The 19,988-nt window shown below is 37.0% G+C and overlaps 1 protein-coding gene across 1 annotated transcript in view; it reads left to right on the top strand.

Annotated features, from left to right (window-relative positions):
* Nucleotides 1–17,923, top strand: part of ddias (DNA damage-induced apoptosis suppressor) — a 30,894-nt gene extending 12,971 nt beyond the window's left edge. Inside the window, exons 3-5 of the mRNA XM_073041921.1 lie at nucleotides 1,905–2,066; nucleotides 12,990–13,107; nucleotides 15,497–17,923. Coding sequence (XP_072898022.1) covers nucleotides 1,905–2,066; nucleotides 12,990–13,107; nucleotides 15,497–17,923 — 2,707 coding nt within the window. The remainder of the gene's footprint in view (nucleotides 1–1,904; nucleotides 2,067–12,989; nucleotides 13,108–15,496) is intronic.
* Nucleotides 17,924–19,988: the final 2,065 nt, after the last annotated feature.

The raw sequence follows: 19,988 nt of genomic DNA, 5'->3' as shown, positions 1-19,988 counted from the left end.
ATCATCCACTGTATTGTGAATACATGAGGTTCATAGCCAAGGCTTTACTTAAATTGTGCATTTGGCAGCATCAGGCCTCTATTGTAACAGATCACTTAGACAAAGTGCTAGAATCCTCTCAATCAACCTGGAATGCATAATCTCCCTCTCAGATGCTCAGGGTGGTTTCAGCTTGTTTATGTAGTTCAAGATCTTGGACACGTTTGTTTCTATAGCAGACACTACTGCCTGCTATGTCACTGGATTGGATTTGGTTGCTGGGTAACGAGTGAAGCAACAAAGGTTTACAAATTGTAGAAGGTGGCAGCTGGCCAAGAGAGTGTTGGAATAGTTGGTAGGAGATTTCAGACTGACAGTTTTATGGGGGTAAAGTGGAGGATATAGGGTCAGAGATATGCTCGTGGTTAAACAGGAAGTTTGCAGTTGGCCTGGTAATTCATCTTCAGTATGGTTTCTAAGAATTTGCTTGTGGAACCACAAGTGATTTGAATATTTTTGCATATTATGTACTGTGGGATGTTCTGAAAATAAAGGTCAGAATATAAATTCCAGTATAATCATATTGCAGTAATCTTTGTATGATTTTTGATTTGCATATATAACACCTGAAATATAATGCATTAGGAAATATTTTAATAGCATTGATTTTATTTGCATTATATTCTGTAACACCATTTTTATGGTCACAATGTTTTTTTAGTTTATGAAGTGATCTTCTATAGTGTTGTAAAGTAACAAAGATCTTAGTACAATTTTATGTTATTTATGAAAATAAATATTTCTTTGTAAGACTTTTTTTCAGAAACTGTAAAGGCAAGATTTTGTATCCAAACAGTTCCCTAGTTAGATATTATTTGGTAAAGTTGATGGGGGTAGAAGTAAAGGGGAAGCAAAGACCAGTGGATAATTTCTCCGTTGGTTCTTGAAGGCAATTGCAGCACAGTCATGTTGCTGTCAAACAATGGCTATCAAACAATCTGGTCAATCCACTCTGACGTTAAAGGCTAGTATATGTTTTCACCAGAAATGAGATAACATCTGCTCTTACCATAGATTTGTATAACCTCTGAGACTTTTCTTCAAAACCCTCAGTAAAGGTCAGCATTTAATTTGCAGCCTAATCGATGTTTCTGAATACTTCTGTGAAGGCACTCAAATATATCATTATTCTACATTACATTAAGTGTTACAGAAAACAGTTTAGTTAATTTCATCAATTCTTATTAGAATTTCCAAAATCAAAGAAAAGGCTGGAATGTTATTTAATTTCAGTGCTGAAGCTCTCAAGTAAATCATAAATAGCTTAAGTAGGCTTTCTCTATACTAGATTGAAGAGGAGCACAAAGACTGAATTAGGCACAATACACCTACCAGGTTAAATATTGATTTCAGCAAACTCAGAAAAAGCTAGCAACATTGATTAACTATGTTCTATTCAGATCTCCAGCATCCACAGTATTTTCCTTTTGTTATTTCGGATCACGATTCTGCTTCTCTCAATAACAGCTGTAGTGATCATTTGTTTTCTTTATTTGCCTTATCAACATTCTCTTTTATTTTTGTGTTATTATTCTTGCCTTTTTTCTTTGCATCATTTAATCTGTTGTCTACAGCCTGCTGAGTGTTTCCAGCATTTTGTCCTGTTGTCTCCCCATATACACTGCCCTCTCCACCCCTCCCCCCCCAACCCCAGGCTTTCAGCATTTACAGCTCTTTGCTCTTAACCAAGTGTGTGATATACCACATTTAGCTTTGAGTAAAAGTCCCATTTTATTGCCTTTGACATTTATGAATGTATCCCTGTGTACCCAGTTCTCCATAGCTCACAACATAAGGAGCAGTTTTCAAGTTGAAATATGTTTTATGAAACAACAGAATAATTCAATCTATTTTTTCCCCTGTAGATTCCAGTGCCCAAAAAAAGATTGTTTGTCAATAGTGCAGAATGTAAATTACAGATACAGACTTTCTGTAAAAGTTGCGGAAAAATGTGAAATATTTAATATTACCGTCTTTGGGAGCTGTCTTGAACCTTATTTTGGAGCAGCAGCAGGATTTCTACACAGGTAAAACTTTAAATCCATTGAATACCATCTATGAGTCTATCATATCTTATCCAAACTAGCTTGTTTTGAAAATTGCGGTGTGATCACCAGGTTATTTAGCAATTGACCCAAAATAAAACCTGAAGTATTTTGATTACTGAACTAAGAGATTACTTTTCTTTGGGGTTCAGGTGAAAATTTCTATAGTTTAAAAATTAGAGTGGCAAAAATAAAGCTTTATCTTTAATAAGAAGATATTTCTTACTAAGCATATGCATGAAATAAGGTGTCTCATTAAATCCATTGAATCTTGAGATGTCTTCTGTCATATAAATTAAATGAAAGTCCTAATTAACCACTTGCCCGCAAGGGCATTAATATTTGACAAACAGAGCAAACTAATTAGCTAAATTTCCTTATTGAACTTGTCATATGCATATATAATTTTATTCCCATTAAACTGGGACTTTTTTATGTTGCTTACCTCGGCCTGCATTTGTGATTCTTGGATCACGGAGTGATTTAGGCTTGTATGATGATCTGTCATGTGTCACCTTGCTTTGGACGTGAATGGTGTAAATAATCACCTGGTACTAAAATATTATAATAATGGGTTACATCTACATGATTGCATTCTTTGTTCTAAGGCAGCCAGCTTCCAATATGCTTGTCCTGACCAACAATACATGACTTGGTCATCAAGAATATTACCATGATTCTAGAATCATTTTTTGAAAAGTACAAATTAATATTGATCAAATACAAGATAATACCTTCCAAATCTCAGTAACTCCAAGTTATATTTCAAAAATGTATTAGATAAAAGGAACATAATTATTGGTAAAATAATAAACTATTTTCAAGCAAATAAATTGAGCAATAGTGCTTTGCTATCAAAGCTTTAAGTTATCATTGTGCTCAGTGTTTTGTATGTCAAAGTGCCATAACCTCTTGAACATTTGAATCTGTGCAAAACATTTGTAAATGCAGTGAATTTGCAATTGGGACACACGAGGACCAGTACATTTTGGCCTAATTAAGCAGCTGCCTCAGTTAGCCAAAGTTTCATGAAAATATTCAAATGAAATGCAAACATATTCGAACACTACCAATACCACTGGTGGTTGTGGGTTGTATCCAATGATGATAGGAAACACTGCGGGTAAGTTTTTAAAGTGAAAGGGCCATTGCAGTTCCATTCTCTCTACCTCAGAAGTCTGGTTCGGGTGATATGATTAGACATCACAACTGAGGTCTTTCCTGGTTGCAGTGGATGACCATGACTACCTCTGTGCTTCGTCTTGTTCTTTGCTCTCCACTTAGCCTTTCTGGCCATTGGATTTCACTGTAGATCTCATCTGCCCAGTCCATCAAAACTGACTTCACATGCTAGGACAGACAAGTCTCTATCTCAGTGGGGTACGAGACCTGCCAGCTACCCTCATCTTGTCCTCCATCAAAGCAGTGTGGCCGCTGCTGCATGCAGACAGTTACTTGGAGCCACAGGTGAGAGCTGAATGTTTGGAGGTTACCAAAGGTAACATTCAAGGTGATTGTCAATATTTTCAAATTCTTCTTGGTTCGAATTTGTTGAAATAATGAAGTTGTTTCATTTTTCACTCCTGGCATTTCTAGCATCTCCAAGTCTGAATGCTTAAATTGCAGTGAGCAAAACAGTTCTAAATTGACTTAACTGGTTTATTTCTCACCAACTATCAGTGACAAATATCACTACTTTTTGAATACAAACTCACACAACCGCCACTATTAAAAACTGTTCACTCTAAGCATGGTGTAGTGTCTAACAGCCACACAAGCGCACGTGAATGACGTTAGTTAGAAACTGGCAACAGTTTCCTGTCCCAAATAAATGAAGGGAATTCCAGCTATTTTTTTTGATTAATTTATGTTCTTTAAGAGTTGTCCCAAATAATCAGCTGTCCCAGTTAACCAATGGCCCAATTGATTGGAATCCACTGTATTTCATAAGTTTTCACCTGATCACTGATGATATCTAGCTCTACATCTCTATCATCTCTGCCATTCCACTAACCTATCAGGCACTTTGTTCAACACTATTTTCTTTTTTTTAATTCCAATTTTTATTATTATTTATTCTTACTTTACAAAGAGGCACAGCATATCTTAGAGCAGATACAGTACAGCATATTTACACAGCCACCCCATGACAGGAAAACATAAAAAACAGAAAAAAGTTCTAATTTACCATAAATTAACATACAACCAAAATTGATCCCACGCGTCTTGCACTTCTCCCTCACTGTTAATTCTTCCCAACATGTGTTCATATGATGAAATCTTAACCATTTCCTCAGTCCATTCCCTCACATTGGGACATCTGGGTTTTTTCCAGTTTTGCAATATAATTCTTGCAGCTGTGATGAGACCCACCTTTAAAATAGTAAATTTGTCATTGTTTACATTGAGTACCATTGTCCTATCACCCAGGAGACAAAGCCGTGGGCACAAGGGCAGTGTAGAACCCAACCAATTCCCCAACAAATCAAGAACTTTACACCAAAATAGACGAACCATGGAACACTCCCAAATCATGTGAAAATATGTGCCCACCTCATTTTTTACATTTCCAGTATAAATTATTATCAACAATCCCCATTTTGTAGAGTCTAGTTGGGTCCAATAATATCTGTGTACTATCTTATACTGAATAAATTTCCCTCTCGCTTCCCTAATATGTCTACCCTCATTTGATAAAATATTTGACCATTCATTATCTTCAATATCGCTTCCAAGATCCTTCTGCCATACTGCTTTGAGATTGTTACATGGTCCACCCACAGAGTGCTTGAACATTTTATAAAACATTGATGCTTTATGAACTTCCTGTGGTAATGTAAAGTATTCAGATACTTTGTGGGTCACCGTTCTTGAATATACTACTAACGCAATGTCTTATTTGTAAATACTTCCAAAAATTCCCTTTATCTACAAAGTTATATTTCTTCTGCAAATCCACATATGACATAAAAATCCCATTCTCATAGAGATCACCTTCTGTATTTACCCCTTTAATCTTCCATTCTTTCCAGTACACCATTCTTTTCCCAATGCATATCTCAAGTTTATTCTAGAGCGAGGAGTATAACTGGTTTAAATGTGACATTCTACAAGCTTTATGAATTGTACTCCACACACTCCTTGAGTGAAATAGTATACGATTTAGATTAGTCTTGTTTTCCACATGTTGTGAGAGAATGTGGTGCAGTCAGGATCTGTTCTATAATTACCCAGTCTAAATCAACATCAACCCTGTCCCAATGTTTAGTTAATTTGGTCATTTCAAAGGATAATTTATATGCCCTGACATCTGGTAGACTGAGCCCACCCACATCCCTGGACATACACATTTTACTCGTTTTAATCCTGGGCTTCTTATTCCATAGAAAATCACTGATAATTCTGTTGTATTGCTTGTAGGTCAGATCTGAAATATTTAAAGGAAACATTATAGGAAGATAGTTAAACTGAGGTGCTATGACCATTTTAACTACATTGACTTTACCCCAGAGTGACAGTGTCAGTGCCCCCCACTTATCCAGATTATTTCTTATCCTACTCAATAATGGATCATAATTTAAAGTAATTATTTCATCCAAATTCTGACTGAGTTTGGCCCCTAGATACTTCATTCCAACTGGCACCCATCTGAAATTAAACTGAGATACTGAATTTGAATAACACAATTTCGATATTGGCATAGCCTCAGATTTACTGCAGTTGACTTTATAACCAGATACCTCAGAATATAATTGAATTGTTTTAATTAGTGGGAGTAAGGAATTAGGAGGGTCAGTAATAAAATATTGTCAGCATATGGCATCAGCTTATGCTCCTTTCCGCCTCCCTTCACCCCTGCTCTAATCATGATTGCCAATGGTTCTGAAAAAATTGTAAATAATAGTGGGGAGAGGGGGCAGCCTTGGCGTGTACCCTGTGAAATGTTAAAAAATGGGGATATGATACCATTTGTAATAACTGCAACCTTAGGGTTTTTATACAAAATTCTAATCCATGATTTAAAGATAGAGTCAAACCCAAAGAATGACAAGGCCGTGGTTAAAAAATCTCCACTCAACCCTGTCAAAGGCCTTTGCGGCATCCAGGGGGATGGCAGTAACTGGGATACTACTTGGGGAGTTCAGCCATATTAAGTGCAGTAATCTCCTTAAATTGTCAGTTGGGGATCTGTCTTTAATGAAGCCAACCTGGTCAGTGTTAATTATAAATGGCAATACTTTCTCTAATCACGGAGCCAGTATTTTAGTCAGTATCTTACAATCCACATTAATTAAGCTTATAGGCCTATAATTGATAGGATCTATTGTATCCCTGCCTTTTTTGGGGATCAACGATATTAGTGCTTCATTAAATGTATTAGTTAAAGATTTCAAATTAAATGCTTCTGAATAGATTTTTATTAGAATAGGAGCCAATATGTCCAGAGATTTCTTATAATATTCAACTGGGAAGCCATCCATACCTGGAGATTTCCCCATGTTCATAGCCACAATAGCCCGTCTGACCTCACCCTCAGTAATTGGGGCATCCAAGGACTCAGCTTGTTGTGGGGATAATGTAGGCAATTTTATGTTAGCAAGAAACTGATTCAGCTCCTCCTGATCATGGTTAAATGGAGATGCATATAAATGTTCATAGAACTGTTCAAAGACTTTGTTTATTTCTTTAGATGATGACACTAATGTATCCCCTTTCTTAATTACAGGTATAACACTATTCGTATTCTGCTGCTTTAAATATCATGCCAGCAGTTTACCAGCTTTGTCACCACCTTAGTAGAAACTTGTTTTTAATCTTAAGTAATGCATATTCTGCTTCTTTGTTATATATGTTATTTAGCTGGAATTTCAAATTGTACAGATCTTTGTATAAGTCATCGGTATATTGTCTTAATAAGACCTTTTCCAATGTGGTTATTTCTGCTTCCAGGTTTTTTATTTGCTCCATACCTTCTTTCTTCCTTTTAGATGTTTGTGCTATTAATTTTCCTCTTATGTACGCCTTGATGCCTCCCATACCCAGGACAGCTTTACTGTGCTCCCTACGTTCAATTCAAAAAACGAAGTCAGATCCTCAGCCAACTTATCACTGAAATCCTCATCTTTTAACAGCATAGTATTCACTCGCCACCTACCCCTCCTTCCCCTTTCAGTATTTAAATCAATTTGAATTTCAACTGGTGCATGGTCTGATAATGTTATTGGGCCAATTTTACAACCTGGTCAACAATGGAGTTGGATATTAGAAAAAAAATCTGTTCTAGAGTAGGATTTATGTCGATGAGAGAAAAATGTATATCCTTTTCCGGATGGATTCACCAATTGCCATATATCCACCAGACCGTTATGCTCACTAAGTTGATGTAAGGCAGCCCTGTCCCTAGGTACTGGTAATGTCTGAAATTTGCTTTTATCAATAGCAGGGTCCATTACTTGGTTAAAGTCTCCTGCTAAAATTATTTTTCCTTCCTTGGTACCTAAAATTTCATTCACCTTGTTAAGAAAGTCTGGGTCTTCCTTATTAGGTGCATGTATGTTACAAAATACTACCTTCACCCCATTAATAAGTGCATCTATACAAATTATCCTGAATTCCTTGTCTTTAAATTCCCCAAGCAATACAAAACTAAGTTTTTTGTTAACTAAAATCATTGTCCCATTTTGTTTGCTATTAAATGATGAATAGAATACCTGGCCCATCCAATCTCTTCTAAATTTCAGTGCTTCAACATCTTTAAAATGTGTTTCCTGGACAAATGCAACATCAATTTGTTTACCTTTCAGGTATGATAAGATCTTTTTCCTCTTGATTGGGTTTCCACACCCATTAATGATCCATGATATGAAATTAACTTTTCATGTCCTAAACTTCATGCACATGTGTGCAAAAATATACATTTTCCCAGATGGCTGAGTCTGGAATGCAATAAAATGAAAACTCCAAAAAAAACCTGCTGTACTCTATCCCCATGCTCAATTATTACCAACAAACACTGGAAATGCTGTGCTCTCAAACAACAAGTAAACAACCAACATAACCCAAAAACATAGAGGTAATATATTCCTGCCTGATTAACTAACAAATAAAAACAAACAGGCAGGATAAACTCTACAAAGAAACAGAAAAGAAAAAGACACATGATATGGTCCGCAAAGTGTCATGCCAGCTAGTAAGCCTAGCCCTAATCAGACCGCTTTATTCAGCTCCCCACCCACCCTATTATACCTAAAAAGTTATCTCCTATTACTGTGATCATATCCTGTCTCTCAATCAGTGCCAGCGCTGCAGTTTTCCTGGATGAATTTCTCTGCTTCCGTAGCAGTAGTAAAGAATTTGTTTTTTCCCTTTCCATGTGAAGTGTAGAACTGCTGGATAAGCGAGTGTATACCTCATGTTGAATTTTTGCAGCATTTTCCGAGCCGTAGTAAAAGCCCCCCCCCCCCCCCCCCCCCTGTTTTTCAGCCAATTCTCTGGACATATCTGGAAAGAAGGAAACTTGCATCCCTCCCACTCAACTCCTCTCTTTGCTTTGGCCGCTTGCAGCACTTTCTCTCTGGCCAAAGAGCGCAAGAATCATATTAGGACCAGCCTGGGGGTTGTGGGGGGGGGGGGGGGTTGCGATCCTTGCCCGGCCTAGGAGCTGGGGCCCAATGCATCCTCTCAATCTCAAACTCTGCGTTCAGTTCGATGCCAAATCCTTTGGATGTGATACTTTGCACACATTTCATCAGACCGCCCGTTTCCGCACCCTCCTTTAGACTGATCAGCCTGATGTCGTTGCATCTGCTCCTGTTCTCAAGCTCCTCGACACGGTTCCACAGCAGGTCCAAGCGTTTATTATTCTGCTCGCTGACACCCACCAGTTGCACAGTAGTGTCCTCCACACTGGAGGGTCGGCACTCGGCTTCGGTCAGCCTCTCTTGAATGGCATTGACGGAGTTCTTCAACTCCATTGTCGTTTCCTTAATCGTAGATTCATCAGCAGCCACCATGAGTAAAGTGGAACTCGTATGACTTACCTCAGTCAGTAAATTCTCTGTGTTGGAGCCTTGGTTCGTCTGTGTCATTAGTGTGGCTTGAACTTCGGATTCTTGTCTTGTAGCCACATGACTCATTGTAGCGCTCCTAGAAGGTCTTGACATCATACAGAGTTATCTCACAAAGTTGTTATTAGTTGTATCCGGACAAGGCAGGATAAATATGCTCTAATTCATATAATTTCATGGTGGGATGTCAGAGCTCCGCTAACGTGCAGCCATCTTGCCCAGTGCCCACGTGACTCCATTCAACACTATTTTGCATCGTTATAAGGAAAAGAAAAGCCATAATCATAGCTGCTGCCACAAAATGTCCCTTTGTCATAACTCACTTTCCTTCTACAACCATTGCCTCCTGCTATGCCACCTTCTTTACACTCTCAAAGTCCAGTTCACTCTTGCATCATGATTCTTCTGTTTCATTCATCTTAACAACATTCCCCAGCTAATCTGTCACTGAAACCCTTATCTCCAACTTCAGTTCTCCTGGCTAACCTATCAGTATCTTATTGAAAACTTTGCCTCCCTCTTGCTATCCCACTTGCTCGTTACCAATGTCTTTTGACCTTTGATTCCTGATTTTTCAAAGATTTAAACTCAAACTGCCTGTCAGTATGCTTTTTAAAGGCTTTGTATTTTACATGGTCCAGCATCAAAGTTGCATATCTTAAGCTCTTTCTCCAACTTTGACCTTCAAAAAACACTTTATCCCATTTTGGGGAGTATGCTTTCAACCCAGGCTACTTGTTTTGGATTCCTTTCCAAAATCTTGTCTTTTACAGATGCAAGAGGCTTATTTTCCATTCATTCATATCAACTCGCCTAAATCTGTTAATTCAGCCAACCTTTCTTTTTGTACAATCTCCAAACTATGCCTCAGCACTTTATATAATACCTTTAATTGAAGTTCTTTTCAAATGTGTAAGTAGCTACGTGTATCCCTTTCCCTCTAAAACAGTTGTGTGTTTGAATATCAAAAGGTAAGCAATAGTTGGTTTTAATAAAAAGTTTGAACTGACAAAATGCCCATCCTGTTTGCAAGAACATTAGATTTTTTTCCCCCTTAATGGTCCTCAAATACTTACCATACCTTCTGGAATGAGGTAGTTATTAAATATATTGTCATGCATCAAGTACTGTGTACTCTAGCTATTGACGTGTGCCCAGTTGTTATTTCATTAGAGGAAGAGAAGGTCTGTTTAATTGTTTCACTTTAAATAAGACCACTGCTGATCTGTGATCAAACACTATCATTAATTAATGCCTTTGGTTAATAAAAGGTAACACTTAATTGACTTCAATGGTAGCTTCTGGAAAAGTTGCAAATTTCCTTCAGCCTTTCTGAGTAGAAGTGTTTCACAGTTTAAATCCAGAAAGTATTGTCTTTAATGTTTGGACACACCTAATTCCAGGTTCTGAAACCACCAGAAATAGTCATCTATTAATTCTCCTTTACCTTAACTTCAATTACCTTTTAATGTTACAATATTCAGGGAATAAAAATCCAGATTCTGTAAACTCTCATCATAACCCTTTAAGTATCATTCTGATTTATCAGAGTGACTTTCTTTCAAAGACTTTAATTTCCTTCCTTGGTTATGGAATGTGGGACCGAGTTATCATCTAAGTTCTCTAAAACTGGTTAGACCACACTTGGAGTATTTTGTTCAGTTCTGGTTGCCTCATTAAAGGAAAGATGTGGAAGCTTTAGAGAAAATGCAGAGGAAATTTGCCAGGATGCTCTCTGCATGTCTTATGAGGAAAGATTGATCAACCTGGGGTTTTTCTTTGCAGCAAAGGAGGATGAGAGGTGACTTGATAGATATATGTAAGATGATGAGAGGCAGAGATAGATGTATTTATCACATTCATGGAAATATAGATTGAAATGCATTGTTTGCATTCACAACCAACACACCCAGGGATATGTTCAGGGCAGCCCGCAAGCGTCACCGCACATTCTGGTGCTAGCATAGCAAGTCCAGAAAGCTTGGCAGATCAACACAGAACACGACAGCAAAACAAGCCCCTTTCCACCCTCCCACACATGGATAGTAACTAACTCCGAAATGGGTAATATGAGCTGGCTAATATAAGAAGAGCCATTAAAGTGATCTTGATGCACGTTAAAAGTTCAGCATAATATTGTGGGCCAAAGGGCTGTATTGTGCTATGCTGTTCTTTATCCTAGGTCTGATCTAAATTTCACATTGTTGTGCTGCAAATCTCCAGTCACAGCCACTGATTTTATATTGGCCTTTTGAATCATTTTCAGAATACATTTATGGTATTTTATGGATTTTATATTAATAGACTCCTTGGGGTTTTTTCCCTTGCAGAAAATAAAATCTAATCAACATGTTAAATTTCTCATTAGAACAAAAGATGCAGTTAATTTACAGTAAATGATGTAAAGTCTTTTCAGTTTTAATTATATTAGTGACATGATGGTGTAGTGATTTGTGCAACATGTTACAGTGGGTTTCCTATGGGTGTTCTGGTTTCCTCCCACATTCCAAAGGCATTAGATTGGGATTAGTGAGTTATAGGCATGCTGTGTTGGCCCCAGAAACATGAAGACACTTGTATGTTGCTCATCATAATACTTGTGGATTTGATGCAAATGACATATTTTACTGTATATTTTCATTTGTACATAAAACAAATCTGATCTTTTTTTAAAAAAAATCTTGTTCTTCTAAATTATGTCACCTGAACGCTCAAGTTTTATAATTTCATGATTGTCAATTAGCCCAAAATTTGTGTTAACTATTATAAAGCAGATCAAACATCTATGTCAGAAGTATATACTGTACCTGCACAGTTGTAATAGCAAAATCTGAAATTTTCCTTCCTGGCTCTACAACCTTGTTAACTACACTAATAGAAATTATTGAACTGTTGAGAATTTCAGACATTTCTAAACTATTTTATTATAAAAACACTGAAAGTGTTAAGAAGTACCTACCCAAAGTTGTTGTACCACTCTGGCACCAAAATAAAAAAAGCTATTAGTCTTATAAATATCTTAATTTAAGAGAATTGCAATTTTTAAAAAAAGACTTATTTCTACCTTAATCTGATGCAGATTCCAGTCTTTATTTAAAAGATAGGTTACTGGAAAAATTAAGTTTCCTTTCTTTAAAATTGCATTTTTGGAAGAATCTTCAACAGAATTAACTACTCAACCTGAATTGTTGACATCACTGTTGCTGTATCCAAAAGATTTTGTGGGCTGAGGCCTGACAGTGAAAAAGGGGGATCTCCCAACCACAGATCTCTGAATTTCTTGTATCACAGTGGTGAACAAGATTTATCAGTGACATATGATGTGAAATTTGTTTTGCAGCAGCAGTGCAGTTGGAGACAAAAACTATAAATTACAAAAGCTAATCGTGTCTATGGACCGTACAGTAATCTGATGTTGGAAGGAAGAAACTGTTCCTAATTCATTGGGGGTGGGTATTCCGGCTCTGGTAGGAATAAGAAGTGGACGTGTTCCAAATGGTGCAAATCCTTAATGACGGGTGGTGCCTTAAGGCACTTCCTCTTGAAGACATCTTTCATGGCAGGGAGGGTTATATCTGTGATATAGACTCAGCCAGCTCTAACCCTTTGCAGCCTTTTGCAATCCTGTGCACTGGATGCTTCATATCAGGCTGTGATGCAACACAATCACCTCATCACAAAGTTCAAATCAACCTGTTAATATAACTTAATGATCTGACTGCACATAAATGGTATTTCATTCCAGTAAATCTCTAATCCTTCATCCTTGATGTTGGCATTTAGCTCTGGTATCAGGCTATTTGCTTGCAACTTATGTAGTGTATTCAATTCCAATTAGATACTGTGAAGCTTTCAAGAAGGATCTTCAAGAACCAGAGGAAGAGAGAGTTCAGGATCTGTTGGTTCAAGCTGTGGAACACTGCTTTGTTGGGAGAAGTTTTATATTTGGAGTGAAGGTAATTATTGGTTAAGTATATGCCAGTATGGCTGGACCTTCCCTCTCACCCCTACAGGAAGACCTATTGGGTGCATTTTGGCAAAAATGAAAAGCACTTTATTCCATTCAGTGATCTGATAATAGTTCTGATTAATCCAAGAGATGTGCATTTGACTCTGTTTACAACTTACTTGAACTTGAAATTCATGAGCCAGTTTTAGATTATGGTTGGTTTTATAAATTAACATATAATCACCATATTTGGACACCATAACATGATTTAACAAACATGAATTTTGTGGGGGGGGGGGGGGAGGTTTAGGAGTAGGTCAATTTTCTGTAATGAATAGACAATAAGTTTTCCTCCAGTGAATTTTACCAAAAAATAACTTTTGATATTGAAGAGCAACTTTTATGAATATTTGCATTCTGAACAAAATTGCTCCTAGTTTTTCTTTTGTCTCCTCTTCAATGACAAAACATTTAATCAAGAATTGCTTGGTTTAAAAGAGCCAGAAGGCAGTCTATAAAATGTTTTTTTTTTTTAAATCAAGGATTCAGCAAGCTGGTAAACTAAGTTCTGATGAAAGATCTTTAATCTGAAACAATAACCCTTACACTTTCCAGCATTTTCTGTTTTTATTTTTGAATCTAGTATGCTGTTTTACATCTGTTTGTTATGTTGATCTTTTTGCTATTTATTCATACTTAGAACATGATACATGCAAGATTAGAGGATATTACACGTAAAATAGGAAAAATATTGGTCTTTTAGCTGTCTGTGTAATTGTAATGCTATATGCATTAAGTCATGAGATTCCTTATCTCATGGGATGTTGTGTATTCGGAAGTAAATACAACATAAGCCCAAGACAATTGGAGAGGAAAAATAGAGACTGAATATTCTTGTACACTCTCTTCAAGCTAAAGTAACTATTAAACTCATGCAGCAGATCACAGTCACTGTTAGTTTTATTATTTAGTTTGTCTTCTGTTCCCTTTAAGGTATGCAGGGTATCATTATCAGTCAATTTATATAATTGATAAATGACTGAGAATAAACACCATTCTGACAAATATAACTTGTTAGAATGACAAACCCCTTATATTGTTCAGTGAATTGAATCTTCCATAACATGTTCAATGTACACGTCTAAATTTTTGCAGCCAGTGGACCTCACGTTGACTTCTTTTAAAATGGATACTTCAGTTTTACAATTCTGGGTTATAATTCTTAAACAAGAATAATGAGTGAACTAGCAAATAATATAAGAACAATAGCTTCTACGTGTGCAGTAGAACTCAGATAATCTGAAAGTTTGATAACCAGTTCACGCATTAGTACAGTAAGTTCTCACTACTATCCATTCTGCATACATAATCAGTCTTGTGTTACTGGGAATGTAGAAAGGCTACTCACAAGATAAGGATGCAGGAGTTTGGGAGTAACATAGGCATAAGTAGGGGATTGGCTAACCAGTAATGGGTCATTATCAGTATGACAGTCAGTAACTAGTAGAATATCATAAAGATCAAGGCTGAGGTCTCTGATGAAGACAGTCTGTTAGTGATTTGTTTGAAAGAGTTGTCCATCTTTTCCATTGACAGAATGATATGGTATCATTCTGAGGAGTTCAAATCAGCAACATGATAGATAGTGAGTGGATAAGAAGTTGGCAGACAGAATGTGAGAAAATGTGAAGTAATCCACTTTGGAAGGAAGAGTGGATAACCAAATTATTATTAAATGGACTTGAATTGTGTTTCAGAGGGCCATAGCGTATGAAGTACAGAAGGTTAGTACATATTTAATGAGGAAAGTTAATGGAATATAGTCCTTTACTATATGGAGTACTGTATAAAGGTAAGGTAGTTTTAATGCAGTTTTGCTGAGCATTAGTGAAACTAGCTGCAGAATAATAAACATAGCTTTTGTCTCCATACTTCGGATAGGTCCTGAAAAGGTTCATTATTATTCTGGGATGTTTGATGCTTGAAGAAAGATTTGTCATTGGAATTTTTTTTTTAAAAAAAAGAAGGGATCTTATTCTGTGTGGAGCCATGGAAAAATTTATTTTCTCATGGATTATGGGAGCTGTGGAGATGGAGTCATTGATGATATTCAGTAGAGAGATTGATGGGTATTTGAACTGTTAAAGTGTCAAGGGAAATGGTGCGTGAGTGATATTGAGATCAAGATTGATTAACCATGATTTTATCAAATGGCAGAGCATATAAAAGTGTTTGGCTGGCCTGATACTGTTGTAACCACACAAAGAATACAAGAATGCTTTAAGGATGGAGCTTACTCAATGTAATCTTCAGTGGCAGTTTAAAATCTTTGGCTGCTGTACATTTGATATTTAATGATTTATCTAACAACCTGATTTTTTTTTTTCTCTTTACAGACATCTAAATCCCAAACTAGTGTACTGTCATTTTCTCCAAGCACCTTGCAATCTACCACCAGGAAAAATAAATGTAAAAAACACCTGATAGCTTGCCAAATTGCAGTGCCTAACACTACAGTCTATGGCTGCACTGTAATTAATTATTACAAGAAACTCTTGGATTCAATCCGTCCCAAAGATTTGTCTTCCACTTCAGTACTATCTGCTAGCCCTGCTAGCCCATTTATTAGCATTGACCAGTCTACTCCCAAGTTCAACAGTTTATCTGGTTCCACACAGCTAACTGGTACTAGTCAACTGACAAACCCTTGGCAGCAAGATTTTGCACTAACTTTCTTCTCTGGTGATTGTGCTACAGTTGAAGAGCTTTCGATTGCAGGAACTAGCAGGGTTAGTTCGAAGAGGAGCATCACCTCACTTGAACATGAAGAGGGAACAACCTGTAGAAGGAAATACAAAAAACAAATCTTTGGAGCTTTTGCTGCTTCGCTTTCTCTAAATAGTAGTGACAGTATTGGATGCAATTCAAATACAATTGGCAGCCTCCCATCTTGTAGAGAATCACATAGGCTAACTGCAAATGAATGTACACATCAATATTATACCAGTTCTGAGTTAGCAGAGGACTGTCTGGAGACCAGTTTTGATAATCAAATACTTTGCTTACAGAAGTTAGAGGACTCGATGTCCAATTGGAACGGCAATGTAATCTTGCCCTCTGACAAAAGTTGTCCACTGGATTGTGGTGATTCTTTATTATGGGATGAACTGCCTTTTTCAGAAAGTTTAGGTGAATTTATAGCAAAAGTTGAAGCAGATTTGGAGAGATGTGATGAAGAAAATGCACCTACCAAGGTGAATGATGTTGCCATCCATTCCTGTTCTTTAAATAAACTAGAAACTGATAAACATTCTGGAATGCCAGGACAGCAGAGGAGATCTGGAAAGAATTCTACTAAATTGCTGAAAGTTAGAAGAACTAAAAACAGAAGGAGCTCCAGTGGTGATTCTCACAATCTGAATGATACTATAGACCACCTAGTACTTGCAGATGGTTTCAAAAATGATGTCACTGAGATGCTGTTTTCTCCAGGAACACCACTCCTCTGGACAAGGGATGATACTTGTGCTGCACATATTCCCAATCCAGTGGTAGCTGGAAAGATTTGCACTGTTTTGTTAAGCCCTATAAATGTAGATAACTGCAAAAATTATTCTGATCAGATAATCCAGACAAAGGTGCAGAGCCATCAAGACAACCAGGCAGGTGAATGTGTAACTTTTCCAACTGGACATGCAGTTAAGGGACAAGATACAAGTAATTCTTATGCAGTAAGTAATGCTGTTGTTCAAACACCATTGACTTCTTCCAAGAGGTTGCTAACAAAGGAGGAAAACTTTTATAGCCAAATTCAAGATCTAGAACGCAACTCCAATAAATGTAACCAGGAACCTTTCTATAGATCTCGGACGCGATCCATCTTTAAAAATGAAAATAACTTATTCCAAAATTTGTGCACCAGCGCTGAAGAATATGATGTTTCTAGAGAACTCTTCAGTGATGTAGGAGGCTATGAAGAGGAAACACCATTATGTTTCAATAGAAACCCAAGTATTTTATCTCAGAAATCTGTACCTAAACTAGGTAGTAAAACTGTCTGCAAGCCTAATGACCAGCAGTGTAATATTTCCCTGTATTTTTCAGATACAGCCTCTGATACGATAATAAACCAAGTCAACAATAGTTCTCCAGAAAATGATTCACAGAAACTAATTAAATGCGACTTTCCAGATTCACAAGACTATATTCCATTTTCTCAGTCTACACCTATTTCAAGAGTTAAGCATTTCAATTGTTTTGGGGTAGATGAAAAAAAGGCTTTCAAAATGTCACCCTATGTTCAGCCCTGCCCAAAGGAAGCTGTTTTTGAACAGAAGCAAGTAGTTTTTTTTAAAAATGATTTTCAGCAGCAGTCACTGCAAATTCCAAAAGTGTCTTTGAATAACCAAGTCTCTAGTTCATCAAAGTCTTCCTTGTTAGACAACAGACCAGTTAGCAAGTCCTTTGTAAATGATGCTGATGAATGGATTCCGCCTTCAACAATCAAAACACAACTAATATCTCGTTTTTCTTCATATGTCTCTGATGTATGCAATTCACAAGGCTTTGAATTATTTAAAAATGTGTCACACGCTAGTGCTGCTGCTATGGAAACTACTGACTCAAAAATTACAACGGAGAGCAACAAAGGGAAAGACGGTAGCAAGCACTTCAGAGGCTACCTATTTATGAAAAGGACACCTGCAGGAAATTGTACCACACCATCATTACAACGAAAATTCATCAATTCAAATGTTTCTCAAAAGAGAACAGAAAGACTGGGGCCACTTGTTTCAAAAAAATTCAGATTGGGGAAGGTTTAAAAATGAACAAAAGCATGTCAACTACTTTTCACACACTTTTTGCAGAAAGTGAGGCATTAGGTTGTTATTCACCAGAACTATTTGCAGCAAGCACAGAATTTTTTGAAGATGACAAATCATTTTAAAAGTTTTGGACCATTGCTGAACAATATAATTTTTAAGGGAAGATTAATGATGGCTTTATTTTTTTTTTAAATAATACTGAATTTGGAGGTGCATTTCTGCTGTGTCTGATTGCCTGAAACACGAAAGAGCTGCAATAGAATCTGGAGATGTTTATGCAGTCAGGTGTGACCAGTACAGCAGAAATTTGCCTTGTCTTTCCAGTTTTTAATCTGTCCATTAATTCTGTTGTTATTAAAAGAAATCTATAAATTGGTGAGATCTTAAGAATTGCTTTTATTTATTTATAAATTGAATGAGCTGCAAAAGAACACTTTCGTACACTTTCATTATTTACTTCAGGATACTTGGAGGCACATGAAAAAATAGGCCACAGTCAGCATGGTTTCCTCAAGAGAAATCTTGCCTGACAAATCTACTGGAATTCTTTGAAGTAATAACAAGTAGGTAGACAAATCGATGGATGTTGTATGCTAGGATTTTCAAGGCCTTTGACAGGGTGCCATGCTTGAGGCTACTTAACAAGTTAAAATTCTATGGTATTACCGGAAAGATACTATCATGAATAAAGGAGTGGGAATAAAGGGAGCCTTTTTCAAGTTGGCTGCCAGTGACTAGTGGTCCACAGGAGTCTGTGTTGGGGCCACTTTTTAACATTATATGTCAATGACCTGGATGACAATATTGATGGCTTTGTGGCAAAGTTAGAGGATGATACGAAATTAGGGGGCAGGTAGTTTTGAGGAATTATAGAGCCTACAAAAGGACTTGGATAGAATAGGAGAATGGGCAAAGAAGTGACAGATGGACTACAGTGTCATGCACTTCAGAAGAAGAAATGAAAGGGTAGACTATTTTCTAAATGGAAAGAAAATTCAAAAATTTGAGGTGCAAAGTGACTTAGGAGTCATTGTGCAGGATTCCCTAGAGATTTATTTGAAGGTTGAGTCAATGATGAGGAAAGCAAATGTGATATTAGCATTCATTTCAAGAGGATTAGAATATAAAATCAAGAATGCATGTTGAGGTTTTAATGAGCAATGGTGAGACATCACTTGGAGTATTGTGAGCAGTTTTGGGGCCCCTTGTCTAAGAAAGGATGTGCTGAGGTTACAGAGGGTTCTAAGGACATTCACAAAATGATTTTGGGATTGAAAGGTTTGTCATGAAGAGTGTTTGTTGCCTGCAGGCCTGTACTCACTGGAATTCAGAAGAATGAGTGGTAACGTCACCAATCTATTGAATGTTGAAAGGCCTCAATCGAATGGATATGGAGAGGATGTTTCCTAGGTTGGGGGGAGTCTAAGACCAGAGGACACAGCCCCAGAATCCTTTTAGAATGGAGATGAGGAATTTCTTTAGCCAGAGAGTGGTGAATCTGTGGTATTTGTTGACACAGGTGCCTTTGGAGCCAGTCTTTATGGATATTTAAAGCAGAGGTTGATAGAGTCCTGATTAGTCAAGGCATGAATGGATACAGGGAGAAGGCAGGAGGTTGGGACTGAGAGGGGAAATGGATCAGCCATGATGAAATTGCAGAGCTGACTTGATGGGCTGAATTGCCTAATTCTGCTCCTATATCTTATGGTCTTATTGTGAAGGTGCAAATAGGTAGATCCTTGGGTGTTATTTGTGGCAGTTATTTTAAAACAAACCAAAATTACTGAGAGACGGCCAGGGGTTTGGCACTGTACGATGCACTTCCAAACTAACAAAGTTCCAAAGTCAATAAAGGTATGTTCAGCCCTTCATTATGAAACCAGCAAAGATTAACAACCTTGTGATTTTTTTTAAAACAACAGAACTAAATTAGTGGTATAACATTCAAATTAGCAAAATAACAAAGTTAACAATTGAACCAACTTATTTAAGTGAACTTAGCATTCAAATAATGTCCTAATTAGAGTAATTAAGCAGTCGAACTAAATTAGTGGTCAACAAT

This window comes from Hemitrygon akajei, chromosome 4 (genome assembly GCF_048418815.1).
Source record: "Hemitrygon akajei chromosome 4, sHemAka1.3, whole genome shotgun sequence".
NCBI classification, from domain to species: Eukaryota; Metazoa; Chordata; class Chondrichthyes; order Myliobatiformes; family Dasyatidae; genus Hemitrygon; species Hemitrygon akajei.
This window is presented reverse-complemented; position numbering and strand designations above follow the sequence as displayed.